This window comes from Rhinolophus ferrumequinum, chromosome 20, assembly GCF_004115265.2.
Source record: "Rhinolophus ferrumequinum isolate MPI-CBG mRhiFer1 chromosome 20, mRhiFer1_v1.p, whole genome shotgun sequence".
NCBI lineage: Eukaryota > Metazoa > Chordata > Mammalia > Chiroptera > Rhinolophidae > Rhinolophus > Rhinolophus ferrumequinum.
The window spans coordinates 46,424,756-46,444,481 of record NC_046303.1 but is presented as its reverse complement, the minus strand read 5'-3'; the positions used below and the strand labels follow the sequence as shown (position 1 = coordinate 46,444,481).

The window sequence follows — 19,726 nt, the reverse complement described above, 5'->3', positions numbered from 1 at the left end:
CTAAACTCCTCAAGACTGGTTTATGGAGGGCCTCGTGCGGCTGAGGGAGACCTGCAATGGATGGGGGGGGGGGGGACGGGGGGGGACGGGTAATGGGATGAATTATGAAAGAGTGAGGCAGAAAAGCGTGTAATTTTTATGATGAAGAGCAGGCGGGGACGACTTGGAGGAAGGGAGAAACAGAGACAGACTGGCTGAACTAGAACATGTTCGAAGATGCTCCATTATATGCTCTCATGGCTTCCTACAATTCTCATTCCTAATATTTACCATGCTTCTATTTAAATAAAATGTGTGTATTTATTTAGTGTGAAAGATGCACACCAAATAGTAACCTCTATATTAATAAAGACTAGGTCAGTTTTGCTTATCACTGTATCCCCAATAGCTGGCACACAGTAAGTGCACCATAAATGCTGGCTTAATGAATACCATATAATTTTGCTTTAAAGGAATACAATTTTAGTCCAAGTGCTACTTAACTCCACTCAAGTCTGGATATTAAAAATGACTGTTACATTTAATTATTACAGTTGATCGTTTAGATAACTATTAACGTTAATCAGTAGTCCCCCGCCCCAGATTCATTCATGTAATCATACTCCTCTCCTCTCATTTTCAGGTACTTGTTTCCCCCCCCTTTATTTTATCGATGTACAATGTACAACTTTATGTGAAGCTTTGATTGCTAGCTCCGTAGGTTATAGCTTGGCTCTTAAAGTAGCCAATATATAGATTTAGAACCCAAATACATCAGGTAAGCCTGATGCAAAAAGCAACCCCATTGCTGTGTCATTTGGTAAAAGATGAAGTAGGTGAGAAAATGAAGACTGATTAAATGAGAATCCACGTCTTCTATTAGAACAATAACACAAAAAAATAACCAGTAGAATAATAACCCTGTGGACTGCAAAAATGTAAAATTACAGTGGAGAAGATAATCTGGTATATAAAACTCCATATGATCACTTATGTAAATGTGTCCGTATTACATTTCACTTTCAAGCTCCATATAGCTAAATGGCTAAATTTTATATAGAACTCTAGTTGAATAAATTGATAAATGCAACCCTGATTCTACCTGTATGGTTGGTAAAAACGCACAGAGTCAGGTATTTGGATAATTTCTCTTGGTCTTGAAGATCATCACATCCAAAGTTGACAAGCCTAAGAACATAAAAGATATGAAATTGTGAATGCATTTAAAAATAAATTCCCTCATAAAGGGTAGTAACCACTAAAATATACCCACAGAAGTAGAGACATGAAAAATTTAGTAGAGAACATGTTTGGGTTTTTTTGGTTAAAAAAATTCTGTAAAACAGTGATTTAAAAAACTGCATGGTACATAAATGGTATGGGCTGGGCAACAGAGGGAAAAATATATTACTTTCAGCTTACATTTTTATAACTTTTTCTGATTTAGAGTAGTGTATATACTGTTTCAAAATAAGTACAACTGAATATTCATATATGATGAGATAAAGCTAGTGAAACACTTAAAATTTTAGGATTATCATTACTTTAATTCAAGAAGACTTCCATTTCTTCTATGCACTATTGGCTTTATGTGTATTTTTTCAAAAGTGTTTCATGTTTTTACTACATTCAAAATAGTCTTGGGGGAAAAAGTCGCTTTTTGTGTAAAGAGGAAAATAGAAAAGAAATAAAGCAGTGGACTCAGCAGAGCTACAAGTGGATTGACCTGTGACATCCTCTTTGATGGCAACAAGAAGAAGGTTTTGATGTTTGATTCTAAATGTAGCTCTCTCTGACTCATCAAATCCTTTATTGAATCACAGGGAGAAGAGCACTTCCATAGATCAAAATAAATGGAGATGCCCTACAGAAATAAATGGCCATAAAAATCAGTACTCTTGACTTTGCATGGAAAAACCCTGTGTTCATGCTTGATAAAACTGCTTAGAGTCCCTATAGAGAACAGAAATACAAAAGAAGATACACACACACACATACACCAAATTCTCCTTTTATCTGCATACCCTAGATTAGTATAAATATAATCATTTTGCCCATGAGTATCTATAAAAATTAATAGTAATCTATGAATAACTTACTTAAATCCTGAGTCACTTAATGATATGTCCAAGGGTGCTTCAAACTGTCAGAAAATCAGGAGAAAACAAACAAAAAATGACATTACTATGTGACAAGAGTTCTGAAAACCAGAGTAAGCCTGATAACACTGTAATTACCTAATCATGAAGAGCAAATTTAACCATCATTATCTTCACAGGTTATTCCCCAAATCCACAGCACAGAAATTATATCAAGAATATTCTGGAGTTTACATACAATCACAAGCTCGATGTATATTTATTTCTCAAAGGGCTAATACTTGGCAAACTTTGCCTCAGATTTGAATATCATAAATGGGTTGTATGACAAACCAATTGGAAGGAGTAAACTTTTACAAGACACAGATGACCACATAAGGAGGGAAGGACTATGTCTTCAGAAGGACAGTGGCTGAGCCAAAAGAGAGGATGGGGCAGAAGGAATAAATGAAATTCTTACTATGGTATGATACCAATCTACATTAGACACCAATATTAGTCCTAGTCAAGAAGAAGAAGAATGTACTGTCCATCACAAATAAAACTATTTATCATTCCTCACCTCAAGGCTAGCATTACAAATAGATTTGCAAAAGTCATGCGAGAGTTTTAATAATTAAACTATACCCTCTCACTATTTCCCTTATCCTCAAATTTATCAACCTCACAAGTCCTCTGGCATCAAATGACTTATCACCACTTAAAGACCACACCTATTACCTTCTACTAATCCTCACTTTTGTTTCTTTAATGAAAGGCATTCAGTTAGCAGAAATTTTCTGTATGTGCTCTTCTAATCTCCTATATTAATTGCATTTATTATAGAGTTGAAGCCTCAAAATGGCAAGGGCCATTTTACTTGCTCACACAAGTGACTGACACATCAAGAATGTTAAAATGCTGTTTATGATAACAACTCTCTTTAGAAGGGGACAACGTGTTATAAAATTTCCTGTAGCCCAATCATTTTCTGGACTTGACTTACCATTAAGTTAAAGTTTTCATTAGCACAAAACTGGATACATTTTAAGATACTCCTTGATTTCTAAAAGAAGAAATAGAATGACATATTAGCCAAAAAAATCAACGAAAACACTAGTTAAAAATCAAAAGAGCAAGAGAAAGAGAGAAAAGGAAGTAGCCAAGAAACAAACAGTAATGAAAATCTTTTCATTATTTAAAAAACAATGTTTTAATAATTGTTTTATTTTCCAATTACAGTTGATATACAAGATTATATTGGTTTCATGTGTAAAACATAGTGATTAGACATTTACATAGCTTATGAAGTGATCACCCCGATAAATCTAGTACCCATCTGACACCATACATAGTTATTACAACATTATTGGCTATATTCCCAGTACTGCACTTTACTTCCCTATGACTGTTCTGTAACTACCAATTTGTACTTCTTAATCCCTTCTCCCTTTTTACCCACCCTCCCCAATCTTCCCGGGCTGGCAACCCTGTTTCATTATTTTTAATAAATCTTCACCGACTGCCCCATCAATGAAAATGCAATGACTAATAAATTATAATTATATAAAATCAAAATTCCATTGTACCTATAAAAAGGAGGGGAAGTGGATTAGTTTTTACCTTCAGATCAATGTAGTATAATCTCTGCTCTGACATATCCCACTGAGCCCAGACAAAGTCCTCTGCTACTCTCTCTCTTGGGAGATGGCCAGAATTTTTGATCACCTAAAGAGGCCATAAGATTTCGGAAATAAATAACTATTTTAAAGAAGAACAGATCTGGAATTCATTACTATTTTGCATATTCTATGTTTATAATATATGTAAATATTTCCATAGTTTATTTTTAGCAGCCCCCCCTCCACCCACCCCTCAACACATACACATGGAAAGTCTTCCCAGAAAAGATTTAAAGCATCATTTCCTTACTTGCTCTTCCCAAACACTTTATAATATACTATTTCATTCTACTCCTAGTTTAGCAGACAGGCTGGTGTTGCTGAGTGAGGCAAGCCACACCTAACACCAATTAACAGCTAGGTTAACGGAAGATTCAGAGCTTCCTGTTCTGGACATAACCCACTCAGGTCTCTGCCAACAAGAGACCTTCACAGAGGCTGGGATCCCAAGGAAAACCTCAGGCTCAAAACAAAGGCAAAACTCTCCACCCCTGTATTCCTATGATGCTTCTATGAGAGTTACATTTTAATTAACAGTCAATGTCTTCTTTCTAGCACGTAATAGTACTCAAGGAACACTTGTTCAAAACAAGGAAAGCGAGGGCGGCCGGCCGGATGGCTCAGTTGGTTAGAGCATGAGCTCTCAACAACAAGGTTGCCGGTCCAATTCCCACATGGGATGGTAGGCTGCGCCCCCTGCAACTAAAGATTGAAACCGGCGACTGGACAAGTAGCTGAGCTGCGCCCTCCACAACTAGATTGAAGGACAACGACTTGGAGCTGATGGGCCCTGGAGAAGCACACTGTTCCCCAATGTTCCCCAATAAACAAAAAAAAAGAAGAAGAAGGGAAATGAAATAAGGTATATCAATTGCCAAGGCTATCATAAGTTTAATACAAGGCATTAAGAATTCACTTGCCTCAATGCCTATGGTATATAGCATAAGTAATCTATATCGGGACAATGAGTAAAGAATGGAGACAAGTTGACATAGTAGAAATGAAGAAGAAAGAACATGAGAATGGTCCATTTTCATGCCCAAAATCCCCTGTATCCTAATTTCTCCACTGAGGCTAACTTCGAACTTGAGGGAAGCACAGGGCAAGCAGAATTGTGTACCTCTGTTTCTGGCTAGCCAAGGTCCACTACATTTAGGACGGAGGAAAGTGATACTAGAGAAAAGACCCAAGCATGCCTGTCTGTCTCTAAACCTTGGACGAGCCATCTTGTTTCCACTTCTCTGAAACGTGTTAGGTTGGGGTAGGTTTGGGAAGAACTCTTTCCAGTGAAGGTATATACTGACAAGAACCTGAGTGTGGCGCCTGAGGTTTCCATGTTAGTTTTCTCCCTCTGTGGAGCTACCTCAGCTCTGTGAGTCTTGGTTGTAGTATTCTCTGTAAAAATGGGGATGATTACAATGCCACCTCTATCATGCAGGGATGTTGTGAAGAATATGCAGAACCACCCACTGCCTTAACTAGTGACGTCTAAGCCTTTAAGATTGAGGGCAAAAGTGCCCCACAGAAGGACACACATGGATGAAGGAATGTGGAGGCTGCACCGTCTTGGCCAGGAGAATCCTTTCTGGGCTGCTGACAAGTGATTTTGCCCTCACCCTCTCTGCAGTGTCTTCCGGGCTCCCAACCCCTCTTCCAAACAGCCAGTTCTTTGTACCCACTCCCAGTTTTCTGACCCCAACTTGTTTATTTAACTCTCTCCTCTAAATTTCCATCACTGGCTTTGGGATTCTGCTTTGGTCTTTCCTCTCTGGTCTGATCCTTTTCTGACCACTAGTCCTGACCTTGCCCTGTCATGCACTTAGCCACTGGTGGCCCAGAGCTCCAGCCACACATTTTCTTCTGGTCATTTTCTAGCCTGGCCTCTTCCTTTAAGGCAATCAACAGTAGATACATATTAATAAGTGCCATTTTCCGTTTCCATTTTGTTCACTTAACTTTAAAATTAAAACCTTCAGAGAAAGACTATTTTGATGTAGATTATTTAAATATTGAAGGAAATCATTTTTAATATCAATATCTTATACACATTTTTAATATCTCATACAAATTGTCAAGAAAAATAGACAAAGGATACAACTAAGCAATTTTCAGAAAAGCAAATTCAAATAGCCAATAAGCACAGTACGTGCTCAAACTCACGAATATAAAGGGAAATAAAAGCTAAAATAATAATGATAGCAAATTACACCCATCAAATTGGAAATGTTTTAGAAAGACAAATATACCTATTAGTGGTACAGATAGAGGGAAAGAGTATTGTTACACTTTGGTTGTAAAACTGAATTGTTACCAATTTTTTGGGAAACAATCTGGCAAAATCTGTTGAAATTTATTAAAGCATATATTCACCAATTGTACATCCCTGAGGATTTAGCCCCAAGTATATATGTACCAAATATGTGAAGCTATAGACACAAAAACATTTCAGACAATTTCTAATGCAAACAAGTGAAAAAAAAATATTGGCAATCAAGTGAATATAATTCTGTGGGAAAATGGATAAAAAACTGTGTACTTCCATGCCAGAGACTATTATATACTTCTAAAGAGAATGAACTGGAACTATTCTAGTTGACTTGCAGGTAATTCCACAAAGTTGAATGAGGAATGAATAAAAACAAACCCATGGGGGTGGGGGTAATAGATACCGTAATACAGGTAGAGAGAAGAATATGAAAGGATACATACCCCGTTGTGAATGACAGTTAAAGATGAAAAGGAGAGGGAGAATGGAGAACAGGGGAAACAAAGGAAAGAAAATAGAACTACTATATAAAACCCCAGCACATATGCTATGATTTCATTCATTATATGTATGTATATGTATCTAAGTATAAAAATTAGAGAAAAAAGTTATTTTTTATATAAAGTTATTTTTTATATCTCTATTTAGTAACCTATACAGATACCCTGATATATTAGGTAAAAAGCAAAAAAGAAAAGCTGCAAATTAATTTATATGTTATGATTCTATTTTGGTAAAAAACAACTGAATCCTTATATATGTGCATGGAGCAAAGTAAAATGTGTAGAAAGAGTTACACAAAGCTGTCATTATTGTAACAGTTATCTCAGGGGACTGACATTGGAGGCTGGGGGGGGACATTTAACCCCTTCACATATCTTGTTATTATTTCACATGCTACAACAGCAAGTCTATAATTTGAAAGACATCAAATAAAGAAAATATTATGTTTCTATAACATTAATCTATCTTTAACAGTCTAGAAATGTCACCGTTTGTGGAAAACACTCTGAAGCAAAAGGAATTTCAAGTATTTACCACTTTATTTCCATCTTCTTGGATGACTTGGATATGAAATTGTTCAATATCTTTAAAAAAACAAACAATAGAAAGATAGATTTAACCTTCATGAAAAACATGAGTATGTTTTTCACCTAACCATTGTGAATAATTTTGTATTAAAAAATATGCAGATTAAACAACTGGCTGAAAACTATTATCATAGACAGAAATCTTACAGTAAAGGTTCAAAACACAATCGCCCTTTCTCCACCCTCCCTTTATAGTCTGTTTCAAGCCCAGCATTTACTCTGCTCCCAGTATCGACAACATATGAAGCATTTAACCTTTCTGCTCCCCTGGGTTCCCTCAACAAGCATTTGCCTCCCCTGTACCATCAGTCTTATAGGCAGCTAACACAGGCTCATTTGACAGGGTTACCATCAGTTTCCAAATACCAGATACCGGTTTGTATGAAAATATTAGATAGAAAACTCATTATACAACTCATTATACAAAAATGCTCTGGACAAAGCATTTTTATAGGAATCAATTTCACGTTAGCAAAACTCTAAATACTTTGGGCCGATTTGTAGGTGGTCGTTTTTTCTCAGTAAGCAATTTAGATTCATTCCCTATACGTATCTTCTGCCAGTGTTAGACACAAAAAAGTGAGACAGACAGTGGACAAGAGCATAGGAACAGAACACAAGCCTAATAATCCCTCAGGCCTGTTCTCCCAATTATAAATCAGCAGTTTCATCTTGTAGCAGGAAAGACTGCTTAGTAGATAAGATCCACTAGTGACGTTTGTCCTTTCTCCTCCCAGCCCCCAACTTGAAAATATCATTAAAGGATGTCACAATCTTATTTGCCTCGACCTGAATTCGGCTATGTTAGTATGTGTCCTCAAGTTCTGTCATGGATTTCTTCTAGCTTCTAATGCCTTCCTTTGTCTCTGCCTAAGCCTCTCTCCTCACATCCTGGTTATCCTGTGATACACATCCTAAAAAAGGATGGACTAAAGAAGGCAAAACTGACCTGCACAACTGTTCTACGAACATCCTACCATGAGACAAAATCGGAAATCCACAGATGCAGGAGCCCATCATCCCCAGGACGAGGGAAGAGCAGCACCTGAGGGATCAGCAAGTCGGGGCTGAAAGGAAAAGCCCTTCCACAGGAGTCCTAGGTCTCAAATAGACACCAAAGGCGAGAGGACGCTCAGCACTGGCGAGTGGATATCTAGAAGATTCAGTCATATCCCACACTTCACTAGATGTGCCGTTCATGAAGTCCCCAGATACCACCTGAAGATGCACTTACATTTCTCTTCTGAAATCAGTAACAGATGGTTCTCTGGAAGAGGATGACTATCAACATGTGGATAGAGAAACTGCAAAAAGGAAAGTCACCAAAATCATAAGCAACTACCTTGCCTACACAAATAGTCCAAAAGTTGTGCTTGAATACCATAGAAGGGACTGGGAACCACAGTCTTGTTTCAGTGAGTCACATTCATGCACAATTACAGAGGGAAGCAAGCAGGAATAGGGAACGCTCTTAGGAGCTCAGGTTTCGCGGGGGGGGGGGGGGGGGGGGCGGGAAGGGGAGGAATTGATTGCAGGTACAACATAATTCATTTAACAGTGAGGCTAAAGTGCAAGCTATTTCTAGGGACGGTGCATGTTATTTGGAATACGCCAATCAGAAATGAGGTAAACAACATTTCTACAGAAAGCTCTGTTTCACAAGCACAAAGTAAGAGTGATCAATAATCTGTTGTGCAACTAAACCCTAGTATTTTGAGCTAAGTAAACGGACTCTCCATTATAACTTCCAAAGTCCCACATCCAGTAGACAAAGCACAAGACAGCCAGGGACTTTCCGAGAAAAGACAGTGAGTCACAGTGTGGCGTGTGGTGGACGACCTACAAGCCTGAAATGACTGCCCCTAGAAGGAAAAGGCTTGGTCCACCCCATTCACCAGCCCACAGGACGAAGCAGGCAGCCAGAAACACAAGGCCTGATGCCATCAGCTGTGATGAGGGAACACTGGTCATGGGATGACGCCAGTGACTTAATTCTTCCATTAGCAAAAGAGTAACGATAAACCAGCAAGTTCGTTTTGTAACATGAAAGTTTACTAGATAATATCCACGGGTGAATTTTGCCTTTTCCCTCCAAATCTGAAAACATAATGAAAGAACATAACCTTTTATATCGCTATTTTATAGTTGGCAACCTCTCTACAGACTGGGGAAATTTTTGACAAACTATATTACCTGGTGTCCTAACTTCTAGTAATGACAAATTAGAAACATAACCTGGTCAATTTTTAAAATCATTTATCGTCAAGTTTCCCCTTTAGAATTGAAAAATAAGACATTAACTATATACCATTCTTCACAGCAATAACCTCAAAATTATAAAATAGATAGCAGGGGCCGGCCAGGTGGCGCAGGTGGTTAGAGCTCCATGCTCCTAACTCTGAAGGCTGCCAGTTTGATTCCCACATGGGCCAGTGGGCTCTCAACCACAAGGTTGCCAGTTCAATTCCTCGAGTCCCGCAAGGGATGGTGGGCTCTGCCCCCTGCAACTAGCAACGGCAACTGGACCTGGAGCTGAGCTGCGCCCTCCACAACTAAGACTGAAAGGACAACAACTTGAATTGGAAAAAAGTCCTGGAAGTACACACTGTTTCCCAATAAAGTCCTGCTCCCTTTCCCCAATAAAATCTTAAAAAAAAAAAAAAATAGATAGCAATTCAGAATTCAGCTACAAAAATAACATAGAATTTATTATCTCCTGATTTGTGAAACTGGGCACATCAAACAGGACACTTTATGTACTGGGGTTGAGGAGAAGCAAAGATGAGCGACACCACATAAATAAATGAAAAAACAAATGCCCAGTCCCTCAAAAAAAGGAGCTACTTCTCCAGAGAATGATATGGTCTCCCCTGGGTCCACAGGTAGACAAGGCATGCTTGCTTGGGACTGCCAGCTGGACAAGCTGCTGTGGGGTTCTAACCTTGGTCTGTTCTTTGTGTGACAATCAGTGAGAACATGATTTTAAAAGTCCCATTTAGGTGGTGGTTGTTTTTCTTTCTATTATGAGGCAGACCTAGAGCAAGGCCTGGAGGTGAGAATATAAAGAGACAGGTTTCAGACACAGCTCTGCAAAAGCATACAAGGTTGGTTTGGTTCGTCTGCTTTTTGCATTGTGAGTAGAACTCCATATAGATTTTATCATACTGGGGAAATATTTATTTCCACAAATATGGAGCCACACTCTGATTATCAATGTTCGTCACTGGCAGTATATACACTAGGTGTGTAGAAGGAGCATATAATTACCCAATGGAAGTATCCGGAAGACGCACCTCATGCTGGTAGGGGACTCTCAAAGGGTCCCAGACTGGGGTCCAAACCCTACCTGTCCTGCTGAAGTCCCTCTGTGAAGGGGGTCAAGGCGGCACAGGCAAACTTAGAGAAATGAACTACAGGACACCACCATGGATGTTTTGATAAGAAAACAGAGACAGATTGCAGGGCAAGACCAAACTCAGTGGACAGTGAATGTTTCTCTAAAGGGGAGGAGAAGGGGGAGAGGCAGAAGGTGAGGATTTGCCATGGATGGAGGTTAGAAGAAGTTTCTCTCACCAGAGGCACAGGCATGAGGAATGGGGGGCAGGGCTAGGAACTGAGATGGGGCCCCAAGATAAGTAGCGGTTTTACTTTATTTGGATAGAGACTTTTCCTTTGGCCTATGGATGCAGTCATGCATTCTGTACTTTTAATTTGAGGTAAAATTCACATAACATAAAATGCACCCTTTTAACTATTGTAAAATATCCAATTTGGTCATTTTTAATATAGTCACAATGTTGTACAACCAAATACTTGTAAAACGTTTTCCCTTCCTATGTTCTAATTCCCTTTCTGTGTCCCAATCCCTCAATATCATCTCCATTGCCTATATAGCCTTGGGTAGAGAGGCTAAGGGAGCCAAGAGAACAGGCCAGGGAAAGGAAATGTGCTCTGTCCCAGGCACCCCTGCACTGCTGACAGTGCAAACAGAGTGGCTCCCTGGGGGAGGGAAATGCAGCTCAGAAGCTCCCTGCAGGCCCTGTCGGGAAGCCAGCAGCCACCCACAGTGAAGCCAGGAGTGGTGGCAAAAATGCACAACTGACAGGACCGCTGACAGTGGAGGACCCCGGGCAGATGACAGGCAATCCCCTCTCCTAACTCACATTGCAGGAGGGAGACCCACTGGCTCGAGGCTGGGAGTGGGTGGGGGAAAGAGGAGGCAGACACCTCAGGGTACACAAGGAAATCATGCTGCTACCCTGCATGACCGTGTATCTGCGGTGGGTATGTTCTGTAAAGTCACCACAAACCCTGCATGCTGAACACTGACCATTGTTTCTGGGAAAACACAAGGATAGGTTCCGGCAAGCCTCTAGTCACCACCAGTTTTGTCAGCAAGTTAATACACAACTTTGTTTGATGTGTGTTTCTGTTTAAGGAACCTTACGTAATATACGTGGTTGGCTCCTTAGCACCGAGCTCACAGCAACCAGCACTGTGGACTCACGGCTGGAGAAGCTCATCTAACACACACAGACTTTCTCCATAAAGCACACGCTGCCACCTTCTTGAACTTAGGGACTTCAGCAGCATGCCTGGGGGCCATTTCAAACACTTAAATCACCAACAAACAGCCCCCAAGTTTAAAAAAAAAAAAAGGCACTAAATAAACCATGAAAACAACATGTGCTTGTAGTACGAGAACTGAATCGAGATGGCAGTGTCACCTCGTTGGGTCTCAGCTGGAAACATGTGCATTTTCACCACTTTGAACATCTCTGCAAATGACTGTGAAAGCGCCATGAGTATTGATTTTGGGGTTACAAATAAATTTGAGCAAGTAGTAGAATTCTCAGATTCAGAACGTGTGAATAACGAGGATTGACTGCATCTAGTCTGCCTGCATTACACACACAGTGATTCTGCATCAGTTCATGGGGCTGATGAATTTCAGGATTAATTACATCATTGATCATAGAGACTTAATCTGTGAATACATTAAATAAACCATTCTTTAACTTAATTTAAATGTGTTTTGATATTTAATATTTTACCACATAAAACACTGCATTCCTATTAGACAAACCATGGTATAACACAGACAGAGGAGCTGGGTTTGAGTTTTAAAGATTTCCATGTTTGCAGAGGAAGCGCTGATCATTCCCGCCAAGCCATCTACCTGTGTGCTTTCAGGATGAAATGGGATCATGCGTGTGATGGCACTTTGTAAACACCCAGGCCCTAGGTACCAGGCCTTTTCATTAACAAGGTAAGTGTAAAAGGACATGCTCACTTACCTGGACCCAAATATAGCTGTCTACTGCTTTTAGGACCTTCACATTGTTTACGGGGTGAATTTCCACCAACAGAGTCAAGCACTTCGATCCTACAAAGTAAAGGAGGCTTTCAGTAAGGAAGACCAGAATATCACACACGATCATCTCCACACCGGTTCACTGAACTTTGCAAATGTAAGTGTGTTGCCTACTGGATTAGCTATTCCACAAGGAAAAGTAATTTTCTTAACCTTTACTTTGACATTTCTTGAAACCCAAAATAGATATGGAAAACCTCACAAAGGAGAAGATGATTGGCGTGGAGTGAGGAATACGTTGCCGCCCATCCCCCCGCCGTTTTCAGCACAGTAGCTTCACAGGCCCTCTGGCTTCTAAGTCCAAACAAACACAACTCATTCAGCGTCACTCCAACGCTGCAGCACAATGGCAAATACCGATTGTGTACAAAAATAATAAGATATTTCTGATGTGCCAACATGTGACGGTTGACAGCACCTATGGTAGGATGGGCGTGGCTTCCCTCAGGAATGGGGTGCCGCTGTGCTGATAAAGACCCACTTCTCTCCGCAGTGTCACATTTGAGCAAACGTCATCCAAGATAGCAAGCAGGAGGAAGTCCTTGGACACAGGCTAGGACGGGGTGACCACAGATATCCCAATTTAGGCCACGAGTTCCCCTCCCCCAAGAGTAAACCTCAAAAAGAGGGAATTACATCTAAGTTGTTAGAAAGGCTCTAATATTCTCAGATTCTTTTTCAATGATTTTTTTGTAAATAACAATGCACAATTTGGGGATGGCAGAGCAGCCTGGAATTCAATCAGTTTCAGTTGGCACTATTTAAAAAAGTTATCTGACAGCACTGCTTCATTTAAATTTTTATAAAAAGGCAAAGAATGTAAAACAATTTCTGGGATAGACCTCACAATTGTGAAGGCTGGATACCTCTGTAAAAATGCTTTAAAGATTACTGGAAAAGCAAGACAGCAAGAGATTATTATGTGGGATTACAAATATACAACTGAACAAACGAAAATCATACGCCGTTTGGGCAATGGGTACTTGTAGCTGAGGATAAAAATCCCAGTGACAGGATCATACACCAATTCAAAAGGGCTGTTGTATTTCTAATAACTGGGGCAGATATAAAGGTGAGGTGCTTTCAGAATTTGCTTGAATGACTGAAAAATGGCTTTAGGAATAAGAAAGACTTTTGTGTCAAAGATCCTTGTGACAAAAAATAGAATAGAAATTTTCTGTGAAATGTGAGAATGAGACAAAAAGCAATTTTCCTTATTATGTAATTTTAAGTGTGTATAATTAAATTAATATATTAAGTACTATAACTGACATTTGACTATATTATCTCTTGCCCTAAAACGTTATGTATTTCAACTGGAAAGAAAAAACTTTTGGGTGGGGGAAAAATAAGGAATTACCTTATATTTGGCCTTTTTGACAGTGAATTTGTACCCAAATGAGATAACCAGCTATCAGTTAAATTCACTTGCCTTTAAAATGGGAGGATTTTCAAGGGAAAAAACCATCTTCCTACACTAATATTTCCATTCTTTAGAGTGGCCCAGGTGCATAACTAAAATAATTAGCAAAATGATAAGAGTAATTTTGAAAACGGGAATTTCTCCCAGTAACATATCATGTGCTTTCATGTGTAACAGGAAGCGCTCTGGATTAGGATTCTGGAGTTATCAGCTCTAGTTTAAACTCTGCCGCTAACCTAATATATACTTTTCAGCAAATCATGATGCTTTTCTAGGCCTCAGTGCCTTGTTATCAAAAAAGATAAAATGAAAAACTACAGAACCAGAATATTTCTACAATCACTTTCAACCTTAAAAATCACATGATTCCATGAAGTGCTTAAAGTTGTCTTAAGAATTTAGAGAATACAGATGACAATGGACAGAGCATCACCGAAAGGTAAGACAGAGCCAGGCAGGATATGGATATCACAGGAAGTAGACATGGCAGGATCAAAAGCAACAGACAGCATGGATGGATCCTTGAGGGCATTGTGCTAAGTGAAATAAGTCCAACAGAGAAAGACAAATACTGTATGACCTCTATAACATGTGGAATCTAAATACATATATACATAAAATATTATATAAAAATATATAATATATATGATATTATATAAAATATATAACATTTTATAATATATTATAAAATACATTACACATAATATTATATATATATTACATATTATAATATAGGGCTGGCCAGGTTGCTCAGGTGGTTGGAGCTCCATGCTCCTAACTCCGCAGGCTGCCGGTTCAATTCCCACATGGGCCAGTGGGCTCTCAACCACAAGGTTGCCAGTTCAATTCCTCGAGTCCCGCAAGGGATGGTGGGCTCCACCCCCTGCAACTAGCAACAGCAACTGGACCTGGAGCTGAGCTGCGCCCTCCACAACTAAGGCTGAAAGGACAACAACTTGACTTGGAAAAATAAAAAGTCTTGGAAGTACACACTATTCCCCAATAAAGTCCTGTTCCCCTTCCCCAATAAAAAAAATAAAATAATAATATATAATATAATTATATATACAATATTATATAAAATATGTAATAGATATTTTATAATATGTTATAAAATATACATATTATATAGTATTATATTATATATTATAATATATAATATAATATATAGTATTATATATTATATATTATAATATATTATAATATATAATAGAATATAAAATATATAATATATATTTCATAATATATAATATATATTATATATATTATATATTCTATTATATAAAATATATACATATTTATGAAAACCAATTTCACAGATACAGAGAATAGATTGGTAGTTGTAAGAGCGGGGGGATGGAGGGGTGGAAGAAAGGGGTGAACTTTTTTTGTTTAAATAAATTGAAAACAACTTTTTTAGAAAGGAGCACAGGAATAGGAATGGCATGGGGAGGGTGGAGAGTAGGCAAAAGAAGCTGGTCTAAAGCTGGTGAAGATACATGTTGAGAAATGGTGACAAGGTTGGAAAACTCCAGTAGGGCCGGTTCTAAAGAAGCTGCGGTTATTAGAGTGCTGAACCCAAACCACAGCTCCATGGAGCGTCTGCAGCGTTTAACTGTCTATACTGGTGCGTGGGGGCTCTGGAGACCTCAGTGGCACTGGGGCCCAACACATGTGATCACCCAGTTGCTGCCCATTGGGGAGCTCTGTGCCTGTGGCAAAAGCAACTCTCCAGGGGAGGGTTAAGGAGGCAGCTGGGCCTAGCTTCCCATGGCGGGCCATTTGCTAAATAAACATCGACTCTGCCATGGCCACAGCCAAGAGGAGAAGCACTGCTGGCAAACACTGTGTTGTAAAGGGTGTGAACCAAGGAACCCTACTTACCTTGTTCATATGATAGATGTTACAGTCTGTCTCATTTCAATGGGAAAAATCTCATTATAAGCAACAGAGTGTCAAACAACACCTTGAGACCGACTACATATTATAATCAAATGGCTTACCAACTCATTCATGGACAGGTGAAATGAGCCTTTGCAAAATATTTATTCAAAAGACAAAACAATACAATAGATGGTAGAGTGCTCTCTGGTCACATCATTTCTGAAATCTTCACTGAACAAAGGGCTCCTAGGGTCTCTCCGTCTGTCTACACCTCACCCCGTTCTACTCCAGCTTCAGTTCCCACTGCTCGGCCCCTTGTTCCTTCCAATCCGACCTCACTGACCCCTACCTATCCTTGAACAGCACGTCTACTGAGTACGCTCTGGCCCTCAGGGCCTTTGCATGGGCTGTGCACTCCATCAGAAATGTGCTTCCCCGTAGCCACTCACTCGCTCCCTCCCTTCTTGCAGATCTCTATTGAAATACTCCTCTAACAGTGTTTGCTAGGATCCTCCCCAAAATAACCTAACTGCACTCAAATACTTTCCTCAGACTCTACTAAGACAAGAAGTTATCTCAGGGAACAGGATCACTTTAGCCAGGAATGGCTGGCATGAGGGAATGGGGAGACCTACCCAGGGAGAAGAGTAGGCCAATATCAGGGGCATTATCAAATTCTAGATGGGACCTCCCGTCCAGGTGACCACCTGGAGCTACATGGAGTACAACTCAGAGTTATCCACTTTGGGGATGGAAAGGGGGAGTATTTATCCTTCACCTGCTTGCTCCCCAGTGGTCATGGCTTAGCCTATTTGGAATCCTTTCCAACTTACTTCAGGTGGTACATGTGCAGATAGGAACCGGGTTTTCCCAAGGGCTCTGGGCAAAAAGCAAAAAGTAGGCAGAGCAGCTGAGCTGAGATACTGTCTGTCAAATGACATTTGGGCAGAGCTGGTTCTCATTGCAGAGGCCAACTGGAAAGGTGAGCTAAGAAGACAAAGTACGAGGTATCCAATGCAATAACTAACAATGTTCACTCTAATATTTTTAAAAATTAGACAGATAATCTCACTAGAGGTTGCATCAAATCTCACTGCATCAAACTTCCAAAACTGAATAAGCCTATCTGAATAGTATTTAATGTTGAAATCAAATAAAATTTACAGTCAAGTTGGTCTGAGAGTACATTTTATAATGTACATAATCACCACTGTTCTGCATGACTATTAGGCATAGATGGTAAACATAATGGAAAGAGGATAGTTACTGCTGGGTTTACTGGCAAAATCAAGAATTCCTAAGGCTAAAAGGAATAAGGCTCAAGAACTGGGAGGTGCAGGGAGCTAATCCAAGTTCTGTATAGATACCCAGCCTTGCGACTGGGAGGAACACAAGCCACTGGCCCTTGTCTTCTTGGGTAAAGAGGTTTATTAGCCTAGGAGAGCAGGGTCATATCCTGGTTTTGTCCGTACCCTTGTCTTAAGGGCCAGGACATCAAAATGTTAGATCCTGTTTTGCCTAAGCTAGTCCAGGCCCCTTACCTCTGAAGTGAGCACTGCACCTCATTCTAAGAAGACCAGAGAATGCTAAAAGGAGCACATGGCACAGAAGAGGGAAGAGGGCTGCTGTGCTTCTCGGTGTAATACGACAGACAGGAGGGAAGGTAGGACGAGTAATACCCACGGTGAGATTTCAGGGGAAGCCTCCTGCTCACCAACCTCTCCCAGAAACTCTTCCGCTGAGGTCCCTGAGGAGGTCCCATCCAGACTCAGCTCTGGTTTCCTTCACACTCTATGAGCTGGCTCTGTGGGAGCTCAGGACGGCCTCATAAGCCTCACGCGCAAAGTATGTAAAAGGGTTTTTCCATCACATGCAACTGCGGGAGAATACATCTGACTGGGAACTATGCTAACAAAAGAAGCAGTTTAAGTGCCGAATGAACAGAACAGATGGAACACACTGCAGGACTGGAATAGTAAGAGACTGAAAAGAACACCACTAGACCAGAGGTTGAAAAATCGTAGTCCACAGGCTGTATCCAGCCACCAATGATAACAGGTGGTTGTCATTGCCCGAGTAGAATTTTCAAAAAATAATTGAGCCAACATTTAAACATTAAAGTTTTACCAAAAAAAGTCCATACTTCTCTTTATAAGTTGAAAAGCTGGTCCCTCTGGGTTTACTGCCTCCCCTTAAAGACAGGACCCCCCTGTCCCCATGGGACACCCCCACCCACTACTAGTCTCTAGAGCTCACCATGGGAGCAACTGCCACCCCTCTTTGCACACCACTGTATCCCCAGCACCATGCATAGTACCTGACCCCTCAATATTTGTTGTGTTCTGAACAGATGGATGTTATAGAATGTTAAAAGGAAGAGGGAGGGAACATCACATGGATAATACCTATGAAGTGGGAAATCAGTAGAATTGACTTTTTATTTAGAATTGGTGGACTACTCACAATACCTTATGTATTGCTCAATAGTTAACAAGATATAAGAAAAAAAAATGGTATTCTTGAAGGAATACCACGCTTTGCCCAACCCTTTACGCCACCTTTTCACTGTAGGGTTCTAGTATGTTCTCAATTTTTATTTAGTCTGCAGGTGCTAAATGCCTTTTTAATACTTTTGCTATTCAGTGTTATAATACTTTCTGCACTTTCTTGTTTACTTGAAAAAAAATTTTTAAACTCTTTTTCACATTTGACATGACCTTTACTTTTCATCCTGAGATAAAGCTCTTTATAAAGATGCCTGAAATTTGACTGACTCCTTCAATAAATCTTCATCTATCAATAGGCACTAAATAGTATAATTTCATTACCTGGTTGAAGCTCATTTTTTCTTCCTTCTTTAGTAGATTGAACTAAACTTGCAGCTAATGGAAAAAAAGAAAAAATAATTCATTAGCAAATGATCCATACAATGACCTGTTAAAATTTATCATTTTCTGCCTGAAATAAGTGAGGGCTCAGGGGACCTGTCAGTGGATGATTAAGGTAGAATACAAAGCGTTCTTTTTTTTTTCTAGGTAGACTCAACAGAGTCTTTATTTTAACTCTAATCTCCCAAGATTACCTCTTCCCAGAAAATCATTGTAATAGACTAATCAAATACTGCAAATATCCAATACTTTAAGACTCAAAAAATGTAGTTTAGTTCTTGACATGTAGGTAGCAATAAGAGTTCAACTTACCAAGCAAAGTTCTCTCACTGTTGACAGAGCCACTGACAACTTGCAAGTCTTTCTCAAATGTATAGAGATGCTATTAAAACAAAAGCATTTTTTAATATGGAGTTTTATATTAAATAACACTTTTATGAATACAAATTCCCACTTAACTGTCCACCAAGTACCATGGTGGCAAAACATTTTATTAAAGAACTATCAACGAACAAGTTTGCCTGATTCTGAGAAGTTTCTGATTTTTTTTTAAGTTTGCTATTGTAGACCATGTTTGACACTTAAATTTAGCCCGAAGGCAACAGAGCGTAGTGGTTAAGAGCAGACCTTAGAGCCAAACTCGACTCAGCTTTAAATCCTTCCTCTGCCACTGGCCAGCTGCGTGACTCTGGACAAGTTATTCAAACTCCCTATCTTCCCATCACTAAAACAGGAATCATCATACCTCTTTTATGAGATTGTTAGAAGGATCAAGTGAGATAATCCATATGAAGTCTGCCACATATGATAAGCACTCAAATGTTAGCTATTATAATTATTAAGGCAAATAAAGTTTTAATCAAATTACATAACATGATATCATTAGCTATGTCTAAGAGATTATCAAAGGTGCATCTCTTATAGAACTCTCATATTTAGTGCATTGGCAAAGTAATCTTCTATACTTATTTAAGCTTTATTTTTTATTATCTTGTTGCTGTTTGTAATGTTGCAAGATTCCATTTCCTTGAGTATTAAAGGAAATGAAAATAGTCAGGCTG

The 19,726-nt window shown here is 39.4% G+C and overlaps 1 protein-coding gene across 2 annotated transcripts in view; it reads right to left on the bottom strand.

The window, feature by feature from the left end:
• Positions 1-19,726, bottom strand: part of GSAP (gamma-secretase activating protein) — a 124,462-nt gene that overhangs the window by 70,634 nt on the left and 34,102 nt on the right. For both annotated transcript variants that reach the window (XM_033088713.1, XM_033088712.1), the window contains 9 exons: positions 18,978-19,047; positions 18,606-18,659; positions 12,394-12,482; positions 8,331-8,400; positions 7,044-7,093; positions 3,681-3,785; positions 3,064-3,123; positions 2,079-2,122; positions 1,082-1,167 (listed from right to left, as the gene is read on the bottom strand). In XM_033088713.1, coding sequence (XP_032944604.1) covers positions 1,082-1,167; positions 2,079-2,122; positions 3,064-3,123; positions 3,681-3,785; positions 7,044-7,093; positions 8,331-8,400; positions 12,394-12,482; positions 18,606-18,659; positions 18,978-19,047 — 628 coding nt within the window. The remainder of the gene's footprint in view (positions 1-1,081; positions 1,168-2,078; positions 2,123-3,063; positions 3,124-3,680; positions 3,786-7,043; positions 7,094-8,330; positions 8,401-12,393; positions 12,483-18,605; positions 18,660-18,977; positions 19,048-19,726) is intronic.